Source organism: Cantharellus anzutake (genome assembly GCF_015039405.1).
Source record: "Cantharellus anzutake strain C23 chromosome Unknown EI90scaffold_158, whole genome shotgun sequence".
NCBI classification, from domain to species: Eukaryota; Fungi; Basidiomycota; class Agaricomycetes; order Cantharellales; family Hydnaceae; genus Cantharellus; species Cantharellus anzutake.
In genome coordinates, this window is record NW_024067108.1 from 74,970 (window position 1) to 94,318 (window position 19,349).

General features: G+C 50.0%; 8 protein-coding genes across 8 annotated transcripts; 6 read left to right on the top strand and 2 right to left on the bottom strand.

The window, feature by feature from the left end:
* Window positions 1–18: 18 nt before the first annotated feature.
* On the top strand, window positions 19–931 carry EI90DRAFT_3136320 (uncharacterized protein; the record flags this gene model as incomplete). The annotated part of the gene is made up of 3 exons (XM_039064791.1): window positions 19–218; window positions 296–345; window positions 405–931. 3 exons carry the CDS (start codon window positions 19–21, stop codon window positions 929–931), a joined length of 777 nt encoding a protein of 258 aa, XP_038908461.1.
* A 971-nt stretch (window positions 932–1,902) lies between these two features.
* On the top strand, window positions 1,903–2,729 carry EI90DRAFT_479016 (uncharacterized protein). Its single transcript, XM_039067677.1, has 5 exons — window positions 1,903–2,110; window positions 2,162–2,275; window positions 2,336–2,411; window positions 2,463–2,600; window positions 2,650–2,729. The coding sequence occupies exons 1-4, from the start codon at window positions 2,057–2,059 to the stop codon at window positions 2,525–2,527; spliced, it is 309 nt and encodes a 102-aa protein (XP_038908462.1). The 5' UTR covers window positions 1,903–2,056; the 3' UTR covers window positions 2,528–2,600; window positions 2,650–2,729.
* Window positions 2,730–3,602: 873 nt separating this feature from the next.
* Window positions 3,603–4,704, top strand: EI90DRAFT_478674 (uncharacterized protein). The gene is made up of 2 exons (XM_039067675.1): window positions 3,603–3,857; window positions 3,940–4,704. Exons 1-2 carry the CDS (start codon window positions 3,769–3,771, stop codon window positions 4,400–4,402), a joined length of 552 nt encoding a protein of 183 aa, XP_038908463.1. The 5' UTR covers window positions 3,603–3,768; the 3' UTR covers window positions 4,403–4,704.
* Window positions 4,705–6,661: 1,957 nt separating this feature from the next.
* On the top strand, window positions 6,662–7,984 carry EI90DRAFT_3091061 (uncharacterized protein). The gene is made up of 4 exons (XM_039062363.1): window positions 6,662–7,032; window positions 7,097–7,210; window positions 7,264–7,339; window positions 7,397–7,984. The coding sequence occupies exons 1-4, from the start codon at window positions 6,889–6,891 to the stop codon at window positions 7,747–7,749; spliced, it is 687 nt and encodes a 228-aa protein (XP_038908464.1). The 5' UTR covers window positions 6,662–6,888; the 3' UTR covers window positions 7,750–7,984.
* A 1,089-nt stretch (window positions 7,985–9,073) lies between these two features.
* EI90DRAFT_3091066 (uncharacterized protein) lies at window positions 9,074–10,697 on the top strand. Its single transcript, XM_039062364.1, has 4 exons — window positions 9,074–9,281; window positions 9,340–9,450; window positions 9,503–9,587; window positions 9,651–10,697. The coding sequence occupies exons 1-4, from the start codon at window positions 9,210–9,212 to the stop codon at window positions 10,373–10,375; spliced, it is 993 nt and encodes a 330-aa protein (XP_038908465.1). The 5' UTR covers window positions 9,074–9,209; the 3' UTR covers window positions 10,376–10,697.
* Window positions 10,698–11,763: 1,066 nt separating this feature from the next.
* Window positions 11,764–14,650, bottom strand: EI90DRAFT_2948931 (uncharacterized protein; the record flags this gene model as incomplete). Its single annotated transcript, XM_039055376.1, has 9 exons — window positions 11,764–12,196; window positions 12,248–12,580; window positions 12,631–12,847; window positions 12,901–12,992; window positions 13,043–13,190; window positions 13,243–13,325; window positions 13,386–13,457; window positions 13,509–13,911; window positions 13,978–14,650. 9 exons carry the CDS (start codon window positions 14,648–14,650, stop codon window positions 11,764–11,766), a joined length of 2,454 nt encoding a protein of 817 aa, XP_038908466.1.
* A 184-nt stretch (window positions 14,651–14,834) lies between these two features.
* Window positions 14,835–16,824, bottom strand: EI90DRAFT_478932 (uncharacterized protein). The gene has a single exon (XM_039067676.1). The coding sequence runs from the start codon at window positions 16,579–16,581 to the stop codon at window positions 15,025–15,027; it is 1,557 nt and encodes a 518-aa protein (XP_038908467.1). The 5' UTR covers window positions 16,582–16,824; the 3' UTR covers window positions 14,835–15,024.
* EI90DRAFT_3003997 (proteasome 26S subunit) lies at window positions 16,753–18,106 on the top strand. The gene is made up of 5 exons (XM_039056361.1): window positions 16,753–17,038; window positions 17,095–17,304; window positions 17,361–17,471; window positions 17,527–17,633; window positions 17,718–18,106. The coding sequence occupies exons 1-5, from the start codon at window positions 16,847–16,849 to the stop codon at window positions 17,743–17,745; spliced, it is 648 nt and encodes a 215-aa protein (XP_038908468.1). The 5' UTR covers window positions 16,753–16,846; the 3' UTR covers window positions 17,746–18,106.
* Window positions 18,107–19,349: the final 1,243 nt, after the last annotated feature.

Below are 19,349 nucleotides of genomic sequence, written 5' to 3' on the forward strand. Positions count from 1 at the left end.
ACCCCAAAACGACCTTGGATGCCTTACCTGCACAGCGATTCAAAAGAAGGCATGTTGTTGCCTTCTCGCCTTTGCGTTCGACATCTTGATCCCCACCCTCACCCCAGAGATGTCCAGGATGCCCTACTGATGATGCACCGTGTGATGAGTGCGCGAGACTACATCTCGAGTGTCTTCCTGGCCCTACTGGTCACATTGATGACACACCATTTTCAAGTGTAAGCGTGGTTCCGCTTCTGAGATTGTCAATTCACCACCATATGCTGCAGGATTTTGAGAATATTGTACGATGCAGGGACGAAATCGAGAAGTGGTCATCTTCTAGCCTGACTAAGAGTGAGAAGGGTACGGCCAGGCAAACCCCTCGCAAGACATTCTCCATTAACCGTATCCTTATGCTATAGGCATTCTTCTGCTTTCAAACATCTTAGGCATTTCATCTCCTGGAAATGCGATCCTGCCTAAGTTTGTTCTGTCAAGGCAACACCATGATGAACCAAGCAACCAGCTGGCACCAGCCTCTTGCGAATCCTTCCTCGTAAATCCCACATTGCATATCATAGCGGATCCCGCGCACACGACCGTGTTATCGGACTCAGGTCTCTCCGGAAATACCTTCTCCCATGGAGTCAGAAGTGCCGGTGCCAAGTTCAATCGTCACTCTTCTGATTCAGATGTAAACAGGGACGGAGATGACACCCCACCCAACCGAACGACTTCGTCCCTGCAACCCGAAACATACCATAACATCGATGCACCCGTTGGGTTCATTTTGCCGGTTATGTCATTTCTCTTAACTTCATATCTGCCCCAGGTCCGCGAGGTTGTGTTTGAGGTGAAGGATGATGAAGACAAGGAGGCATTCAAATCTGCTGTTGCTCGCGAAGCTGCCAAGCTCGCAGGCAACTTGGGGTTCCGGGTTGAAAACTAGGAACTGAATGTTTTGTTTCAGGGTTCGGACTGTTAGCTGATTCTGCTCCCAGATGTGCAGTGATGACGTTCATTGCGCGACGCCATCTGTAATCTGTGGTTTTACTCCAGTGCTTAATTATATAAACATGCGGAGGATTCGACGCCCTATGAAGTTGCTCACGGCCTGGTTCTTGTGATCAGCAGCACCCTCGTGAGATTCCTTTCTCGCACCCGAATCCCTCGCTACCGCGGCTGGCCCACACGGCTCTCGCCACAAACCGGCAACCCGAGCCATGGACTGACATATTAGTTATACTGTCCCGATTTGAGCAGCTATTATTCCCCTAGTCGCTCTATTCCTTATGGCTGGGGACTTCGACTCTCAATTCGACTGCGTTCACGGTCAGTTGAACGTTCGAACCGAATTCGGACACTGAGGAGCATATCTTCTCCGGCTACTTAGTTCTGCTCTAGCTCAAGTGCACCCTTATGGGCGAGATTCTCAAAGGGCTTCATGACCCAATTGGTAGACTGCGCTGCTTCGCCCAGCACACCTGCTCAATCCATCACAATCGTGTCTGCAATTTACATCCTTAGTTCCGGGCGTGCAATGGGGCCTTCATTGTACTCCTGAATATTTGCCGTCCGAACCTGGTTACTCGTAAAATCCCAAGTCGCCACCCACCAACTTGGGAAGACTACTAAGAGACGTGCAATCTTCCTCTATTGGCCGGACTGACGTGAAGCGACCCCATGCATCCAACCAAAACCAATGTGAACGTTGTTCATTTGCGAAGCAATTAAGCCCTGAGCGCGGAGAACGACGTCGCAGCATTCCATCTCACACATTTCCGCCTGGTGTGCTCAAGGCGGCGCACAGGAACCATCCTCGCGGTACGACTCCTCGCTGTCCAATCATAACAGGGCGTTACCACCCACGTTGTATACTGGGTTCACCTTACAGACCATAAAAGGGAATAAAAATGGGGGTTATCCCACACACTTCTTGATACGCCATGGTCTGCAGCGCATCGCCGTTTTTACGAAGCGCTCACGCCCAGGTGTGATCGCACAGCAGCTTCCAGGTCTCTCAGCAGGGTATAAATGGCCAGCGGCCCTGACACCGCCTTTATCACCCCAAACAATGGCGAGCTCAACGCAAACCCCATGCCTCACTTGTCAAAGACTTCGCAAGAAAGTACGCAATACCTTTACCCCCCCGAATGTGATGTACTAACTCTATGTGGAGCGATGTCCCGGGATCACGAACAATACAGGACCTTGTGACGAGTGCGCAAGACTCCATCTCGAATGTCTCGTTCCCGAATTACGTCCTAGGTTCCGCCGTCCTGAGTGGTTCAATGTGAATAATACCCAAAACAACCCCTCCCCCCCATATTCCATTTGACGGTTTCTCGCATAGGACAATCAGAAATTAACTCGAAGTCGAGAAGAAATCAGAGCCTGGACAACCTCTAGGGCACCACGGGAGCCGCATGGTTTGTGTGGTTATTTCCCAAGCCTACATTAACTAATTAGTGCCATCGCAGATATTCTGGCACTTTCTGAGATCCTTTCGAACACCTCCCCGGACCGGTGCCGCAAGGAAATGTAGTGGGTTCTGGATCCGGCCCAAGCAGCCAAAGCCCTGCGGATGTAGTGCAACCTCAAACCGATGAACCCGTGGTGTATGCCTTAGGAACAATCTCCTATCTTATTAATACCTATCTGCCTCAGGTCCAGGAGGTCGGACTTGTCTTGGGTAATGACGAAGACGAGGATGCTGGAGACGCGCTCCAGGAGGTTGTTGACGTGCTTTCATTAGATGGACGATTTGGAAATCTCGCTTTCAGGGTAATGCAAAGCGATCAAACATCGGAAGTGGATTGATTCTGGTGTTTTCGCTTGTGTCCTAGAACTGGAGAAACAAGTCAGATGTGCAGTAGTGGGATCGACCCATATGTAATCTGCTAGTGTTCTATTGAGCTTAAATTGACTGGGTTCTCATTTACACAGCGGCTACGGGTACAGATGTCCGTAAGATTTCGTTTATCACTAATTGCAGTGGCATATTGACTCCGAGTACTGCTTGCCAAGATCATTCGGAGTGGCGGGTCCTGCCTCATTAACCGGGGTTGTGAACCTCCGCTTCATCTCTTCGTCTGTGTATTCGAATTGATCCCAACCTATGAACTCACTTGCTCTGTGATATTTGTGTATCTCCTTTGGACTTGGAGCACGCTCTCAGCTCGAACACCTCAGAACTCAGCTCGACCATCTCAGAACACATGTGTCCAGCTTTGAATTTGAGGCACTATTTGCCCGAGTTGTCTGCAAGTTAATATCCGAACATTGCATAATATTAATAACAACAACAAGACGTTCACCAGTCATTCATCCAGAATAAGTAATTTAGAAACAAAAACACACAAGTCATGTGGTGGTTGTGTGCCAGACAACGGCCAAGCCCCTAAAACCTTGCAATACACCCCAAGCCATAGGCAGGACTTCAGGCTCTATATAATATACCCAAGCCGAGAGCCTTTCCTTTGGTTGATCGAACCCATTTTTCGGCCTGAAGTGCAACATTCTTTCGCTGTTCAAGTACACAGCCGCTTCCAACACCTGAGCATCCACTTTTTTACGCCAAGATACTGGTATGGAGTCGGCGGCGAATTGTAGAATACGGAGTCCCAGACACGTTGGAACATGACATGGGGGCGGGCTCACCATAGCACCCCCCAAATAAGCTTCAATTCTGTTTCCCAATAGAGAGCTGGGTCCCGCCTACTCAACATTTAACTTTCGACGCCTCGCAAACCAGCAATTGAGATACAACCTGCAAGAAATCGAGTCATGAGGGCTCCGCGCGGCTCAGCGCAATTGATCGTCACCGAAAATGAACAAATTTATAAACAACATTGGAAGTGTTTGACCACCCACGGGTAAGTCTCCATGTTTTCACAGCCGATTCTGCGGCGATGCCTTATTAAATCATTTTCTCCTGACTGCTCGCTATTCGGCTAGTTTCAGAAGGGTGCCTTCAACTTTGGCAGCCTTCTTCTCCGCCGATGCGCCGCCACAGCATATCGTATCGCTGATGCTAACTTTCGTTGAACTGCGCTGGCGCTTAATTTTGAGTTGCGCTGGATATTTTCCTCCAGCGCACCGCTGTTCCAGGATTCGCTTCAATACGTTTGTGAGCGCTAAATCGCGGCCCCAGACGGATCGAACTGAGAGGAGGAAGCTGAGCGTCCATATCCTTGCTCTTCTGAGTTCTGGCTCGATCCGGCATGAGCGCTATTGCTGTCCATCTGATCGTATCTCCCATTTGTCGGCTGGGCTTTTCCTTATTTTTCCACATAACTCCCCTCATCGGTCAGAATATATTTATTCTGCAAATCCCAGGCTCGGCACGAGCAGCTACCATTCGAAGTTTGTGAGATCGCCCCAAATGATCACGCCGCTTGACGGTGGGAGGTCGTTATGACTGAATGGCCTTGCCTCATTTTGTTTACGAATGAGCGGCATTGCACTGCGCCGTTACCTACCGAAAGAGGTCCCCGATTCATGGCCCACACTCTCCTATGACAGTATGACCGTCACTAATTAGCCACTGACGCATTTGAGGACGTGCGCGCATCGTAATTTCATTATACCCTCTGTATTCCTGAAGTTGCTGCCCCGTGTTCAAGTTTGAGCTTCTATGTAGCATCCATACCTGAACCAATGCGTTCGGACTTCTGATCCTGGTAGAGTTAAGCTTGGGTACAGTTCCGACTTCGTAGTATGGATGGGAGCGCCTGGGGCTAATCCCATCCTCAGGATATGCTGAATTGCCACGCCCCTTTTCCTTGAGGATGCTCACACGGGCTCCGTCGAGATTATCGGCATGTCGTTCTAAATTGCGCTGTCATTCGGCCATTAATAAACATAAACTCAATGCATGTCTCGCGGGGCGAGGCCGTCCACTAGCTGCGTTGGATTTCTCCTGACCCTGTCGCTTTTCGATGACCTAGTATAAAAGTCATGAAATCCGTGATTGCGACCAGAAGCTGCAAAGCCAAGTAACCCTCTCCAAAGCGTCCGCCTTCATGTCAGCTTGCCTCACTTGCCAGCGGCTTCGAAGAAAGGTATGACTTAAACAGCCCAGGATCCCGACAGAATCCCTAATCACGAAGCAATACCAGAGATGTCCCGGACACTGCTCCAACGGTGACCCATGCGGCGAGTGCGAAAGACTCCACCTTGAATGTCTCCCGCCCATAGACGGCGGCCGACCTCACTGGTTTAATGCAGGCGGCCACAGTCCCACTATATCATGATCAATCACTGACTGTTACTCATCCAGGATCATGTGAAGCTTACCCGGTGTCGACTGGAAATCAGACGGTTCCTAGCCCCAAGGCAGCACCGTGGCACCGACGGTAAGAAACACCACTCGATACCTATAGGCTTCTCACACACATTGTGGCACGTCAGAAATGCTCCAACTGTCTCCCATCCTGGATGGTCCTCCCTCAGGGTTCACATCTCAAGGGGACGACACACCCTTATATATGGTCCTAGACACGTTGTCGCATCTTGTCACTCAGCACCTCCCCCAAGTTCAAGGGCTTGTTTTGGTTGTAGATGGATCGGATGAGGAGAATATATTGAGGGAAGCGATTGTGAACGCGTCCCAAGATGTTGGTATAGGCGATCTAGACTTCACAGTGGGCAGGTATTCATAGAATACACAATTGTAAACTAAATTAAGTGTAACTTTTCCTAAAGAAGATGTGCAGCGATGGATTGACTGTCCATCTGCAATCTCATTATTTCACCTATGCTTACATCCACATCAAGATGGTGATACTGGATTCAAAATCCACGACGCAATCGAGTGAACTCTTATTCAACTAAATAGATCGGACTTCTGGCCTTTTGCCCGTATCTACGCAACGAATCCTAGAATCCCAACGGGAGCACCCCCTTTTCCTGCATAGTTTCAACGGAGAAGGCCAAAGGACCCTGGAAAGTTACATTCATAGGGGACCCCGTTTCGATGGCTATTCATTTCCGCTGCACATGACGAACGTTATACCGATCCGATGGAACCAGTTTCATCCATTTGGGCGGTATGTCTGGCTGAAGCAACCCGGAATATCTAGGGCCTTCTTATGGGACGGATAGGCAGAATGGGTTGCGTTCATTTGAACGCGGAACCTGGAGTTACTGGTTCGACATGTCACTCTAGGCAGGTGACCAGCCTCTGTCACTCCCGCAGCTTCAGCCTACTTGGACAGCCCCATCACTCCTGTCACTGGCAGAAATTGTCGATCAAGTTTTATTGTCATGCATGGACACACTCTCAACGCATAAGTACTTCCTGTTTTTATGTCCCTGGGGTTGTATGCTTCATTGTGAGTGATCGCGCGGTCGTTGGAGGTATTCGCTGATCTCGCCACCACCCTATTCCCATGCTCTGCTTCCAAGACACTGTAAGCGGAATGTCCACACTTCCGGCTCCACATTGCTATCTAGTTACTCCCTAGATTGTTGGCATAGGACCCTACTTATTCTGGCATGAGGCAAGCCTGCGCCCAAGAAATGTGCTGCCTTGTAAGTGCCTGCGAGCGCGCGCGCTTATTAAATGCATGCATCATGTAAGTCTCGAGAATTGCGAAAACCAGACTGCCTGATCGAGTGACACCTTCAAACCTAGCTCTTTGCATCGTAGTAGGATGTTTTTCCCCAGAGACTTCGGGTGGCCATTTCTCCCGAATTGTGACACTCGTATTTAGATTGGTTCCCTAGTGTCCTAATTATGCTGAGAAACTGCTCAGGAGGGATGAGTCGGCTGTCGCGAGGGAGTACGAAGGTGCTGATTCCACCTTACTGGTAGCCATACATGCGCTCGTACGCTCGAGCGCTAATTTTGCATGCCACAACGTGCGCGGTGCGACCAAAGGTGAAATTTGCGCCGTCTGTTTCATGCGCAGCGGAAACCCTTGGTATAAGAGATCTCTCTCGGTTCGCCAATCCTGTCTAGAATCCAACAGCACTTCTAGCTATCTCCCTTCAATCCATATGGACTCTGCACCTTCTTGCTTAACATGCCAACGGATTCGTAAGAAGGTGAGGTTCAACGTTGTCTGCCTAGCTTGAAAGTGTATTCATGACCCTCCCCATTGTGATCCAGGCATGCCCTGGTTATGCAACAAGTGACCAAGGTATTCATCCCTGTGATGAGTGTGCAAGGCTCCGTTTAGAGTGCCTTGCAGCAATCCCAGGAGGGCGTCCTGTCTGGTTTCACGTCAGTATTCTAGTTAGCACTGGCTCCATTATCACCCAAAGCTGTTCCAACAGGATCAGGCGAGACTCGCAGAGGCAAGAAGAGCAATCGCGGATTGGCTGAACGGCGGGCATCAACGCACCTTCGACGGTAGGTTCTTGCGGTATCCCAATCCAGATGATGTCTCATGCAGAAAATGGTCGTTAGCCATATTACCCCTCTCGCCGATACTCGCCCCCCCGGTGCCGCCTGGCCAGTCTCACAATCCCCCCGACCTTCACACTCTGGGTCAGCCGGAGCTCCTCCAGGCGATCAATGACCTAGATTTGAATCCGGGTGCAGGTGGACCAAGCACTGTTACTGAACTTAGATTTCTGCTACCGCTGCTGCAGTTTATTCTCACTAAAAATATTTCCGGGATCCGAGGGCTATGCTTCGTGATCGGTCAGGACGACAGGAGAGCACGTTTGCTTGTAGAAGATCTCATCAGGCAATACCGACAGGGCCACGCCGATGAGTTCATCTTCAGGGTCAGTGGTCATGGCACGGAGCAATATTGATCTGTCAGGCTGCTTCGTGAGATATTGCGAGATTTGCTCGAGTCCCAGTTGTTTTCGACAGCGTAGATGTGCAGAAATAGACCCTAGAGTCAGCTGAAATCTCGCCATTATAATCAGTATTTGTATAGTGTCGTATTCGTGATGCCTCGATTACGTTTGGTTGGTCACGCTTGCATGACTGTTGTGCAGATGATTCCTTGTCAAAAATCCTCTTTCTATGCTCAAATTGATCGAGTTAGGATGCTGGATGGCTATGTAATTCCAGCTCAGTAATGTGGCTTGCGAGTTACCATAAGTGCCGAAATCATGTACAGGAATCCCTATGCCTTCATATATATGCCCACGACGTGGATGGGAATGAACCCACCAACGAGCTTCTTTGGAAGTTAGTGTTTAGCGGTGCAGCACCCGCACGCACACAATGTCGAAATGATCAGCATGTGTTATGCCAATCCACGGTTGTCCTTGGGTGGCCGAGCACACACTAGATGATAACTGTGAAATTTTATGTAAATAACTCAGTTTAATTCTGTGCTGTGCAGCATGCGACAGTACCTGCTGCAGTGAGCGATGATTCATCGGCCACAGGAAGCTTTGCCTGTCTCCAGCTTTCTGGCTCGCGACCCACTGACCCATGGCACGAGGGGCTGCCAATTGGGAGGCGTTCGCTCCGCGGCCGGCCGCGCTCCTGGACTTGACACCATCCAACCCGATCATGCTCATCTAGACTAATGCTTCTAATCCTCGCCCGCTCACTTGCCTCAGAGATATTTCAGGGACTGGTGGCTTGTGAAGTGGACTAGAATCTCTTTGTGGTTCGTCAGAAACTTTGGCACTGTTTCTCATATTTTTTTTCCCATCTGCTGCCATTGGAGCCTTATCGGTGTGAACGCATCAGCTCAGAGCTTGCTCAATTATATTCCCATCCAGCTACTGGAGGGCGGTGGATGGTAATAATGGATGGTTGACTATAAGTGCCCTTGGATGATGACTTGTCCATAGATCATATGGTGTCCATTGGAATCATTATGAAATGTGCTGCGAACGTCACTAGTTTCGAAGGGGTTCGCAGCTGGTGGTCAAAAACTATCCATATGGTTTGCAACACCCCCGTTAATACACCATTTACCGGTCGCAGCTCCGGGGAAATGCCTCGGTTGTTGATGAAACTGATGATTCAACAACTCAAACGGGGCCCACTCGGCCTATATTACTTTTTGATTTGACGGCTCGGAACAAGACATGCTGAGAATGTTCTCCGACCATTCCTTCCAGAATGTGGTTCTTAACTCCATGAGAGAGATAGGTTGGGCCGCTGGGCGGCTTTCCGCGGACGCTCGGATAATCACAGATCACAGCCAGGCATGGCATTATGTGATGGATGCAAAGGCATCTTATCTATACGCAGAAAAGGACATATAAGCACCTCTACCGCGAGGACAGTTCTCCACTCCCTCTAAATGGCAGATGTTCAGACGGTTAGGTCGAACACTACCTTCAGCTGCCTGACCTGCCGCAGGATCCGAAAGAAAGTGAGTCGGCCGTTAACCTAAGCTACCGTGCACCATTGACATAGTCCCGATCACCTAGCGGTGCCCTGGGATACCCAGCAACTTCATTGGACGAGGTTCTTGTATTGAATGTGATAGACTTAGTATTGAGTGTGTTGGAGCGGAAACCGAGCGTCCCCCTTGGTATAAGGTGGGAAAATCCAGAGCAGCATCTCTAGACGTTATTCACTAAAGGTCAATAGGATAAAAGAAAATTGAAGCGTTGCAGAGATGAGATAAAATCTTTCCTTTCATCTAAGCGACGAAGGCGATTCGACTGTAACCAAGGTACGACGCACGTGAGCTCATAACTCGAATAGAAGCTCAGGAAACGGCGTTTTCACGTTCCAGAAGTCCTAGTCATTACCCCCTTATTGGCTACTGACCCGATATCACCCAGTGCTAATTCCATGGCGCCTTCCGGCGTAAATGATCGCTTCGTATCTTCAGGACTTTCGCATGGTACCTTTGATTCGGTCTATCCACAACCCTCTCCGGACGAGGGTCATATCTCCCTCGGGACGGCATCGCGGACTTATCCGCTAGAGTCCGCGTATAGCAACTCGGTCATCTCTCTGGACTCTCCTGTTGACCTTCTATCAACTTTTACGGAGGCTGGGCCAGTCCCCGAAGCCCTGGACTCCCCCCCACCTGTCCTCCATGACGCTCATTGGTGGAGATGGGAATCCTCATTGGTGCAACCCGGCACTGGTGCCATTGACGGTCGACTCGAAACGTCCTCTCGCACGGATGGCGGAACTATGGGCTTCCTCGATATAGGAAAAGCAGTCGTAGATCACAATGCTCCTCCCAACCTCGCTCTTTCATTGTGCGTGTATCTCCTGGCCACCTGCCTGCCCCAGGTCCGTTCGCTCGTGTTCGTGGTTGATGAGGTAGATGCTGCTGCAATCAACGACAGCATCGAAGCGTTACGACACGTATCGATGGACAGTTCGCGCTTACGCGTGGAAACTAGGAGTCTTCACGCTGTAGAAGCACGCAGTGATGGGAATGACCAGTCACCTACTTCCAACCTTTTAACAGGGTTGAACCATGATAATGTGGCTTTGGATTAGATGAACAGCCCTCTAGCTTTCAACCCGCGACGCATATTGGTCTGCGCATTGTGCGTCTTCGGGCGTTGAGATGTCGTATCGTTTGTTTGTAGCGTCCCCAGCTGCTGCGGTATTCCATTGCGATGTACTTGTTTAGGGATTGGGTAACGTCACCCACATTTCGCTTCCGGCGGATTGTCCTACAATACGAAGTGCCCCGAGATTCTGGGTGATTGGGTTGGCTTTGACGTGATATTTGTTTGGATTCAAGGCGTTCCAATAGCTTCTGCGTATTGTTCGGCTATTCAAGATCGCTCAAGATGGCATTTTGTTTGGTTCTGGCATCTGTTTCCGTTCAGCTAGTGATTGAGCGCAGTCATTCATCCGAATCAGGTTAACACCGCCAAGGACCCTTGTTCATTGACATCATATCGTGAACTGATATCACACAGGAGCCTCATTTCAGCAGGTTTGAAATGAAGTCAGTAACATACTTACGTCCTGAGCTAGGGAACCTTTGCATCTGGGCCACCCGTGAAGGCGGTAAATGATCAAAGATTCTGGTGATATCGAGTCCCTGGAATGGTCATAACACTCCGATCCTCCTTGGCGATAGTGAGGCCATGCCCGCAATCTCTTGAACGACGTCCTTCCATGTGCCAACGTTGTTATAGGATATTGAAACCCATGATACAATGATCCACAATCTCATCTTTCGACCAATCACAATGGGAGGTTGTGAAATTCCGAATCGCCGCCACTAGTCCCTCCTGCACGTCACTCCTACGCGGTTGTACACGATGACACGAGTGCAATCATAACTAGATTGGGTAGATGCGGACTTCTCTGAAGCGTCCTCAATGTGCTTCAGCCTTCAGGCAGTGCCCATGTATTTCCAGCGGATGATTACCCAGCGCAAACGAGCCTTCATCCAGGGAACCCGGACCCCCACTGCAGGATTACCAGCAGTAGGCGCCCAGAAGTGGGAAACTCAACTCGTTCGTTATCTCGCAGATGCTCTCAATAGGCTTCACGGGAATAGGAGAATTCGCGTCCCCCTCGCACTTTGTACCGCACCCGCAGCAATTACCCCACGAACCCAACTGCCTCCTGCCAAATATACAGAACCTCCATACCCAGGCACCTGTATCAAACAGTATACTAAACGTGGTGACGATATAACACAGAACTCCCCATAACACATTGCAATCGTATAAAAACAAGTTACTCTACCCGCGTAAAGGAAATTATGATGGGAGCAAAACTAGTAAGACATGCATTTGGACGATTGCGAGAAATGAGGGATGAAGTGCATAACGACTGTGAGCAAAACCAGGAGAAGTTCGTATCAATGCGAAAGTGAAAAATTTCCTTGAGTTTTATATGAACGTGATGTGTCATGATCGCGGTCAACCGCGTGAATCCAGGACATTCTGAAGCAGAGTCTCTGCCTTTTTTCGCTCAGGCTCGGTTACTCTGACTCCATCAATGACCTGGACCTTGGGGCAAGCCCTCATTACCATGCCCCGGTACGCAAGCCTCCCTAGATAGGAGTCATTCGGTAAGTCACGGCGGAACTTAGCATCCAAGTCTTCCCATGATGGTTCCACTGCTCGTTTCCTGGCCCGAGAGTTATCTTCCGAGGGGATATTTCTGGCGCGACGCGAGTTGGTGGAGTAGGGATATAAACGAACGGCACTGTGATCTGATGCATCGCTTTGGCCACCCTCACCAAGACCAAGGAGGGGTGGAAATGCTGAAGCCGCTTCCGAGGGCTGCAGAACAGCAGGGGCGTCACGTACAAGAAGAGGAAGATACCATCCAAGTGTCACAGGATTCATGCTTTGCAAAAGAGATTGGCGATGGAACATTGAACAACACTTATCATCTTACCGAAGATCGACCATCTCCAAGTCTGGCATCTTTCGCAATCCCATCAATATACGCTTCGTTCCTTTCAGTCGTGAGCCAACGAGGGTCAATCGCTTGAGTCTGGTTAGATCCTGGATAGGGCGGACGTCTGAAACGAAATTGTAGTTCAGGTTCAAGACACGAATGTTCGGAATCGATGCCGCCAATGCGTCAGGGAGGACGGAAATCCGGCAACCAGCCAATTCCAAATACAACAGGTTGTAACATGGAACAGACAGGAAAGTCAGATCTTCCAGAGGGTTCCCAGATAGGTATAGACGTTTGACATCTCGAACATCAGCTGGCAGTAGGTGCCTGTAGTTATGTGTTAAGGGTTGATCTGATCTATGTGGATTCCAACTTACAACTTCCCTCCCATCTGGTTTCGTAAGCTCAAATTCTCTAGTTTACTCAGGCGATCCATATGGATCAGACGTTTTAGTCGGTTCCCATCCATATACAGGGTCCGTAGGTTGACAAAAGGCGCTGCATTGATTTCAGAAACCCGGTTATAGCTCAATCGCAGTATACGCAGCCGTGCGACAATGGACGAGCACGACAACGAATCGAGAAGATTATGGTCTGGATGACCATGTCAGCGACCGACAACGTACAAAACAAACACCCAGCCTAACCTAGATTCAGGGACACGAGACCCGTTAGAGTAGTCACTCCTGACACAGCAGTTAAACGGTTATAGCTCAAGTCTAAATGTTCCAAACGGGACCTTCCTAAAAATGTCAGAAAGGGGCAGTCAAATAGTCCGTGGATACGTACCAATCGCAAGTTCGGAGGTTGAGCTGCGTTAGCTTGTTCCGTTGAAGACTTAGTTTGGTCAGGGCACTAGCATGCTGCAAACCATCGATTGTACTAATCGAATTGCCATCTGCGTGAAGATCTCGAAGAAGCGGGAGAAATTCTAGTTCTGGAGCAGGTCCGTCAGCAGGGAAGTCCTTGACAGTCGCAATATGACTTACGCGAAAGGGAATCAATGGAATTATTGCTTATGTCTAATGACTCCAAGTTCCGAAGATGACTGTAGACTGTGACGCTCGTCAACCTTGGAAGCCGAGTAAATCAACTGCCTGAGCCAGAGAGGCAGGTACAATAAATCTCTTACAAATTGTCTGACACTCGAAGCTGGCGGACATTGCTTGGGATTCCCGTCAAATATGAGATTTGATTGTTGTGTCTGCGAACATCATCAGAAAGAAGGGGGAAATCTACAAAAAAGAGCGCTCACAGATCCAAAGACACTAGGGAAGGCAAGAAATCCTTCATTTTCGTAATACTTTCAATCTTTAGATTAGACAGATCAATCTGGGGCAAATGTTCCCAGTGCGGTTCATATGGATGCACTTGCGTGATTGCCTGTATCAGCCGGTCTTGAGAGACTGCAAATGAACATTCAGTGAGAATCGTCTGGTTCGCCTGGGCTTGTAGAGAAAGTGTGCGTTTCGATCGGGGTGCGACAATTTTGCGAGGCTGGGCCTTCGGGGTCTTGTCGTTGTGGCCACTTGCTTTGACAGCAACGGATTCCTCTTGTGTGGACTTGGTGAAAGCGGATGAACGAGCCGAAAGAGGGATAATATTCGAAATGTCTGGCAAATGACTCGAAGGATTGGACTTCGAGGGCGTCTGCCAATCTTCTAGACCTAGGGTGCGAGTTTGTTGGCTGCGGTAGAAAACCTATGACAAAGGCGACCACTTACTTTCTTGTTCCAGTTGAGCGAGCATGTTGTCAATACGCTTGGTTCGCAGAGAATGCGCGAAAGATGCGTTTTTTCCGCTCTGACGTTCAGCCATCGAGATGCTCCCCTCGCCCTCGGAAGAGTCGGTTTCAGACACCAGGCCCACAATCTTACCATCTGTTCGACCATCAGAAAAGCTCACAGAGCGTCGATGACTGCGCTGTGCACTGTTCGGCAAAGGGGTTGATGGACCGACACTGGCCTGTTTGACAAGTGAGCCCTTGGATGTGAGCGTCGGAGTTGCCGTCTGCTTCAACACAGACTTAGGAGGGACAAGAGGGATACTCGGCCGTACTTTGCCATTTGGATGTGGGAAGGGATGTGGCGTTGACTGGGAAGGAATGAGGATCGGGCGAGGCACAGGCTGTGGTGTTGATTGGGGAGCTTCTGATGGCTGCAAACGCTCTTCCTCCTCGCCATCCGACAGCGTCTCGAAGTTACGTCGAAGGAGATCATAAGTATAAGATCCACAAGTAGCCTCTGTTCGAGTCGTCTCAGTAAGGGCTGTGGTGTGGTCCGCAGTTGAAGTCCCAACGTCCTCTCTATCGGACCCACCGTCGAATCCACCGTGGGGAGTGTTTTCGTTCCCAACCAAGGAACGCGAAGCATCGGGTTGAGTCGCCGCATCAATCATGCTCTCCGAACAGCCCTCCATACCAGAATCAGAACTCTCAGTATCGGAGTCAAAACGAGCGGCCTTAGTATCAACGTGGGACAGCTCAGTAGCATCCTTGAGGCTCTCGATATCACGGAAAACATCCTCAGATAAGTCCTCTTCGGGGCTCTTTCGTTTCCCAGACCGCAGCTTCGTCCATCGCATGTGTTCTGCATCCCAAACCATGTCCCCAACCTGCTCTATCGGGCCAACATCCCCAGGCGCGATTGTTCGAATGACACCCCCATGGGATGGTCCTGCATGCTTGACTCCTGTGGCGTTACTTGCTGTGGACGTTCCAGAGTGAGATCGCTGGGCGGCTGCCTGGAGCACGGAACTTTGTGCAGTTCCCGTCATAACAAACCGTGCCACATCTTGTTGGACCTGAGATTGAGTTCCAGCCGGAACATTGGATGGAATGTGGAAGGTGTTCCGTCAGAAGGACGCAAGGAGTCGACAACTAATGGTTGCGCTTCCTGCGGAGGAGTTGAAAGCAAGATAAGGTCATCCTGGTTCTGTGGGGGTATTGGCTCTGTGGGTGAGTTAGGTTCCAGCCGGATTGTGGGGGTGGTATTCGCAATATCACCATTGACCAGGATCCGCGAGGGCCTGGAGGCGCTTCCCAGAGAGGCGGTACGGTTCCGTGGTGCAGAAGGGGAAGCATCATCAGAACGTGTTGGGTGACGCTGAGGCATAGTTCCTGGAACGGCCACGTTCCTTACGGAATCGTCTCTCAGAGACAGATTAGCCATCCCAAAACGTAGGCTCTCATTGGGCATGTCCTCATGAACTTCTGACCTGATCTGGGCCATGAGCGAAGCTGCCTGGAGGCGATATGCCTGGCTTGACGCACCCCTCGCTGGGCTCGTGACGTAGTTCTCGTCTTTCCAATGGTCGGAAACACTTCGAGAGATATTGCCTTCACTCAACTGTGCCTCTTCATCCTTTTCTTCGACGATGCTGAGGGGTGCTGCGTCCGAGGGAACAGTGGTAGCAAGCGAGAGCGAGCGGTGCTCTCTGATCTGCTGCATAAGCGAACGAGATTCACCTAAGTAATCCCTGCGGCTACTGGGACGACTGGGTGGGGTGACAGAAGAGCGTCGCGCGCGGGGAGACGAGCGGGAAGAACCCTCGATGAGATCATCAGGGGCAGACAATTTTATACGCTTAGAATGTCGAATATATCCATCCTCACTGGGACTATCGACGGTCGATTTGACATCTATGGAGTTTGCTAGTGCGTAAAGATGGTCCTTTGTGTAGGTGTCATAGGTCTGAAATAGCCTTAAAGGGGGTTCTGCTGGAGTGGAATGCGAAACTGGGGATGGAGAAGCAATAGGTGTCTGGAATGTGAAAGAATGATAAGTGTCCGGGCGAAAGTCGACGGACCTGACCACATCTGGGAGGTCTGAATCTACAATTTCATCCACGCGAGGTTGGTCATTAGCTTGTGAATCAGAAGGGCCTGGCCCTCTGCGGGATGGAATGCGTTCCGGCACATGAGACTCTGAAAGTCTACTTGGAACACGGGCCCCGTTCGATTTCTGTAGGGGTGGAGAAGGAGGTTCGAACATCTTCTCCAAGGCCAGCGGACTGAAGAAGGATTTGGTGAGGGGGTTGGCCTTCCCTTTCATACCAACTAAACGCTTTGCAGGTGTGACCGGCTCATGAAGCACGTCCTCCCGGACGAGAAATGTTCCTCCCTGCTGTTCGGATTCAGATACTGCCGTCGCCGAAGTGCCAGAATCTTGTGAACTCCTTGTGGATCGCGTGAGCGCAACACCCTCATCCTGATCCTGTATAGGGGACCTTTCGGCGTCATCATCATGGGCAATGCTCATGTCTTGTGCCTCGTCCTGCTCAATCCATTCTTCCTCTAAAGATCCATTCATCCATCCAGGCTTGGACATCTGGAAGGACAGTATAGATTCGCGTGTCAGTGCGTTTTGAAGAAATCGGAAAGCCGAGAGGTCACTCGAGAGGAGGGCTCGCGATCCGACGGCGCGAAATTGGCGCTTGTCCCGGGTGGGGCTGCAGTTGTTTGTTGACTGTTGTTTGAGTGTCGGGAAATGGCGAAATGAATTGCCGTCGACGCGCACTGCTTACTGCCCGCAAAACCCCAGGCAGGATCCCAATAAAACGTTTATCATCTATCTTCCCAAAGAGTGAGGCGGAATGAGTTTTTCGCCTACGCACGAGCCAACCAGAGAGCGAGCCCTGGCTCTCATTGAACAAAAGGACACTATTCAAGCTCAGATCGAGCATCACCTGTCAATCCTCCGAACGAATAACTCCACTATGCAATCGCCTTTGGTAGATGCAGAGGGATTTCCTCGTGCTGACATAGATGTTGCCTCCGTCAGGACTGTGAGCATGCTATCCTTCCATCATACAGCACTTCATCAACGAGGATTTGACCAAAGTCTCGTGTGCGAATCATCGAGTTGAGAAACGACTTGGATGCGGTCATGGAAGAGATTTCCTCAGCCCTTCAAGGATTGATACCTCCAGACACGAAGACGGTCCCGCCTGCTGATTCCTCGCTAAACATCCCACGAACTAACGGGAACGTGCCGGAGATTGCTTTTGCTCTGGTCAATGGCGTCGCCCCTAACAGTCCAGCAGCAGCGGCGGTCTGTAGATCTCCTCTCCTTTGATGCAGCCAGTCCTCTCATTTATTCAAACTTAGGGGCTGCTCCGAGGCGACCTTGTAACTTGCTTTGGCAGCTTGACAGCATCGTCATTTGGCTCAACAACTTCTCTTCAATCGTTAGCTTCTTTGGTTTCTTCTCATGAAAATGTGAGCTTGTGAAGTTCATGGTGCATGATATGGCTTTGAATTCATTCGTAATCAGCAACCCATTGAGATTCGCGTGAGGAGAGGGGACCTCAATTCGAACAGTTCCTTGGTTACCTTATCTCTTACACCCCGGTCAGGATGGGGGGGAAGAGGGCTTCTAGGGTAAGTCGATGCACCATCTTTAATCGGAGCATTGAATCAGATTTGATTGTTGCATGCCTATGGGCCTCACCATGTGGAACATAGATGCCATATTGTACCATACTCTGCTTGATGCTGTTCAATACCAATGGCATGGCCAGGTGATCGGTTGTGATACCACCATGTGGGCCAGCTTCAGCGCCAATCTACTGCGCAACCGGCACGCAGCATGGGTTCTGATATTGCTTGCGAGCTGCACGTACGTGTGCACCAATCAGCATATGACTTGAATAATATGTATATGCATTTTATTCTTCCCATCTGGGCCCTTTCGGGACTCACCCAAGGACTACATTCAGGCAATTGCCGTCGCTCGATCGACCGCCCAAACTGGCTACAGGGAGGCTGTCCTCCCGTTACGAGTGGTATAGTTCATGGCACACTTCGCTTTGGGCACTAAACTGAGCGTGGAACCTCGTAAAAAAATCAAGTGCTGTGTAGAAATGATAATTAAATCTATCCTTATCATCCTTCTGTCGCGCAGGCAACTCATATCACTTGATTAACGCCCGGGTAGGCTTTACGTGATTTGATGCCGAGCGCAGCGCCTCCCCGTGGAACCAGAAGAAGACTGCTACATGCCCAGTGCAGCCCACACTTTACGTCCTACAGATTTCTGCCAAGATTCTCAGTCGCCCTGTATAGGAATCGGACCCCTGCGTATAACCACATCAATCCCCAACGATCGGACCGATGGGTGTGCCACCACCAGGTCGCATGGGAAGATTGTGGCGTGGCGTGCCTGCAGGTTGTGAAACAACCTGCAGCTAGGCCAATCCCGAACGGAGATAAGCTATTATAAAGAATTCTTGTTTTGTGTTCCCTCTCTCTGTAGGGGATGTAGCAGAGGTCCATCAAGGGTAAATGACTCGACCCGCACAGCTTCGGAGATCGAATCTATATATATATATCTTTTATCCCGGCGGACAATACAGTGATAACAGAGATTGGATCATCGTTCTGCTCTGACTGAGAGACCCAGGTGCTTTCAACGTGCCGTGGCTTATCAGTAATCACTATGTCCGCCTGAATTCGAATTTTGTGAATCATGGAGAATCACCAAGCTAGGCCATACCTCTTGAGCCAGCCTCTTTAATCGATCCAACACTATTTACACCGAGTCAGAAAAGCTGAAACGTTAACACCCCTTATCCCTGTCACATGAAACTACAGGGCCACGGGACTGGGTCGGGATCTTGCTACGGATCTCAGTCCTCAGGTTCTTCCTTGTAATCATCATTCTAAAGATGGATCCTTTGACCCCAGTCTTCCCGTCTGCCCTTCAACTCAGGGCCACCCACGTACAAAAAAAAAAAAACAATTCGCTCCTCAGAATTTGCCCCCGCGACATCCTTCACCCATGCTATGCCGCGAAGATCTATTGTGCACATTCCGGGAAACATTCAATGAACGGCATGCTCACTTTTTGATAAAGTGATTCTGTCTCATGAACCTAGCTAGGCCCCCTTTCGCGGCCTGCAGTACTACTAGTCTTCTTATTGTTCTCTAATCGAGTCAGCCCGGGATTCAATCTATGTACCTCCTGGTGCTACGCTTAGTACGCAGCAACTAATTTTCTTTTGTGTTACTGAAAACCTGGGATACAAGCTGTGTGAAGGCGCCAAGTTCACGTAAGGAATTATCTTGTTCAAACCAATATCATTCTACCAGGATGAT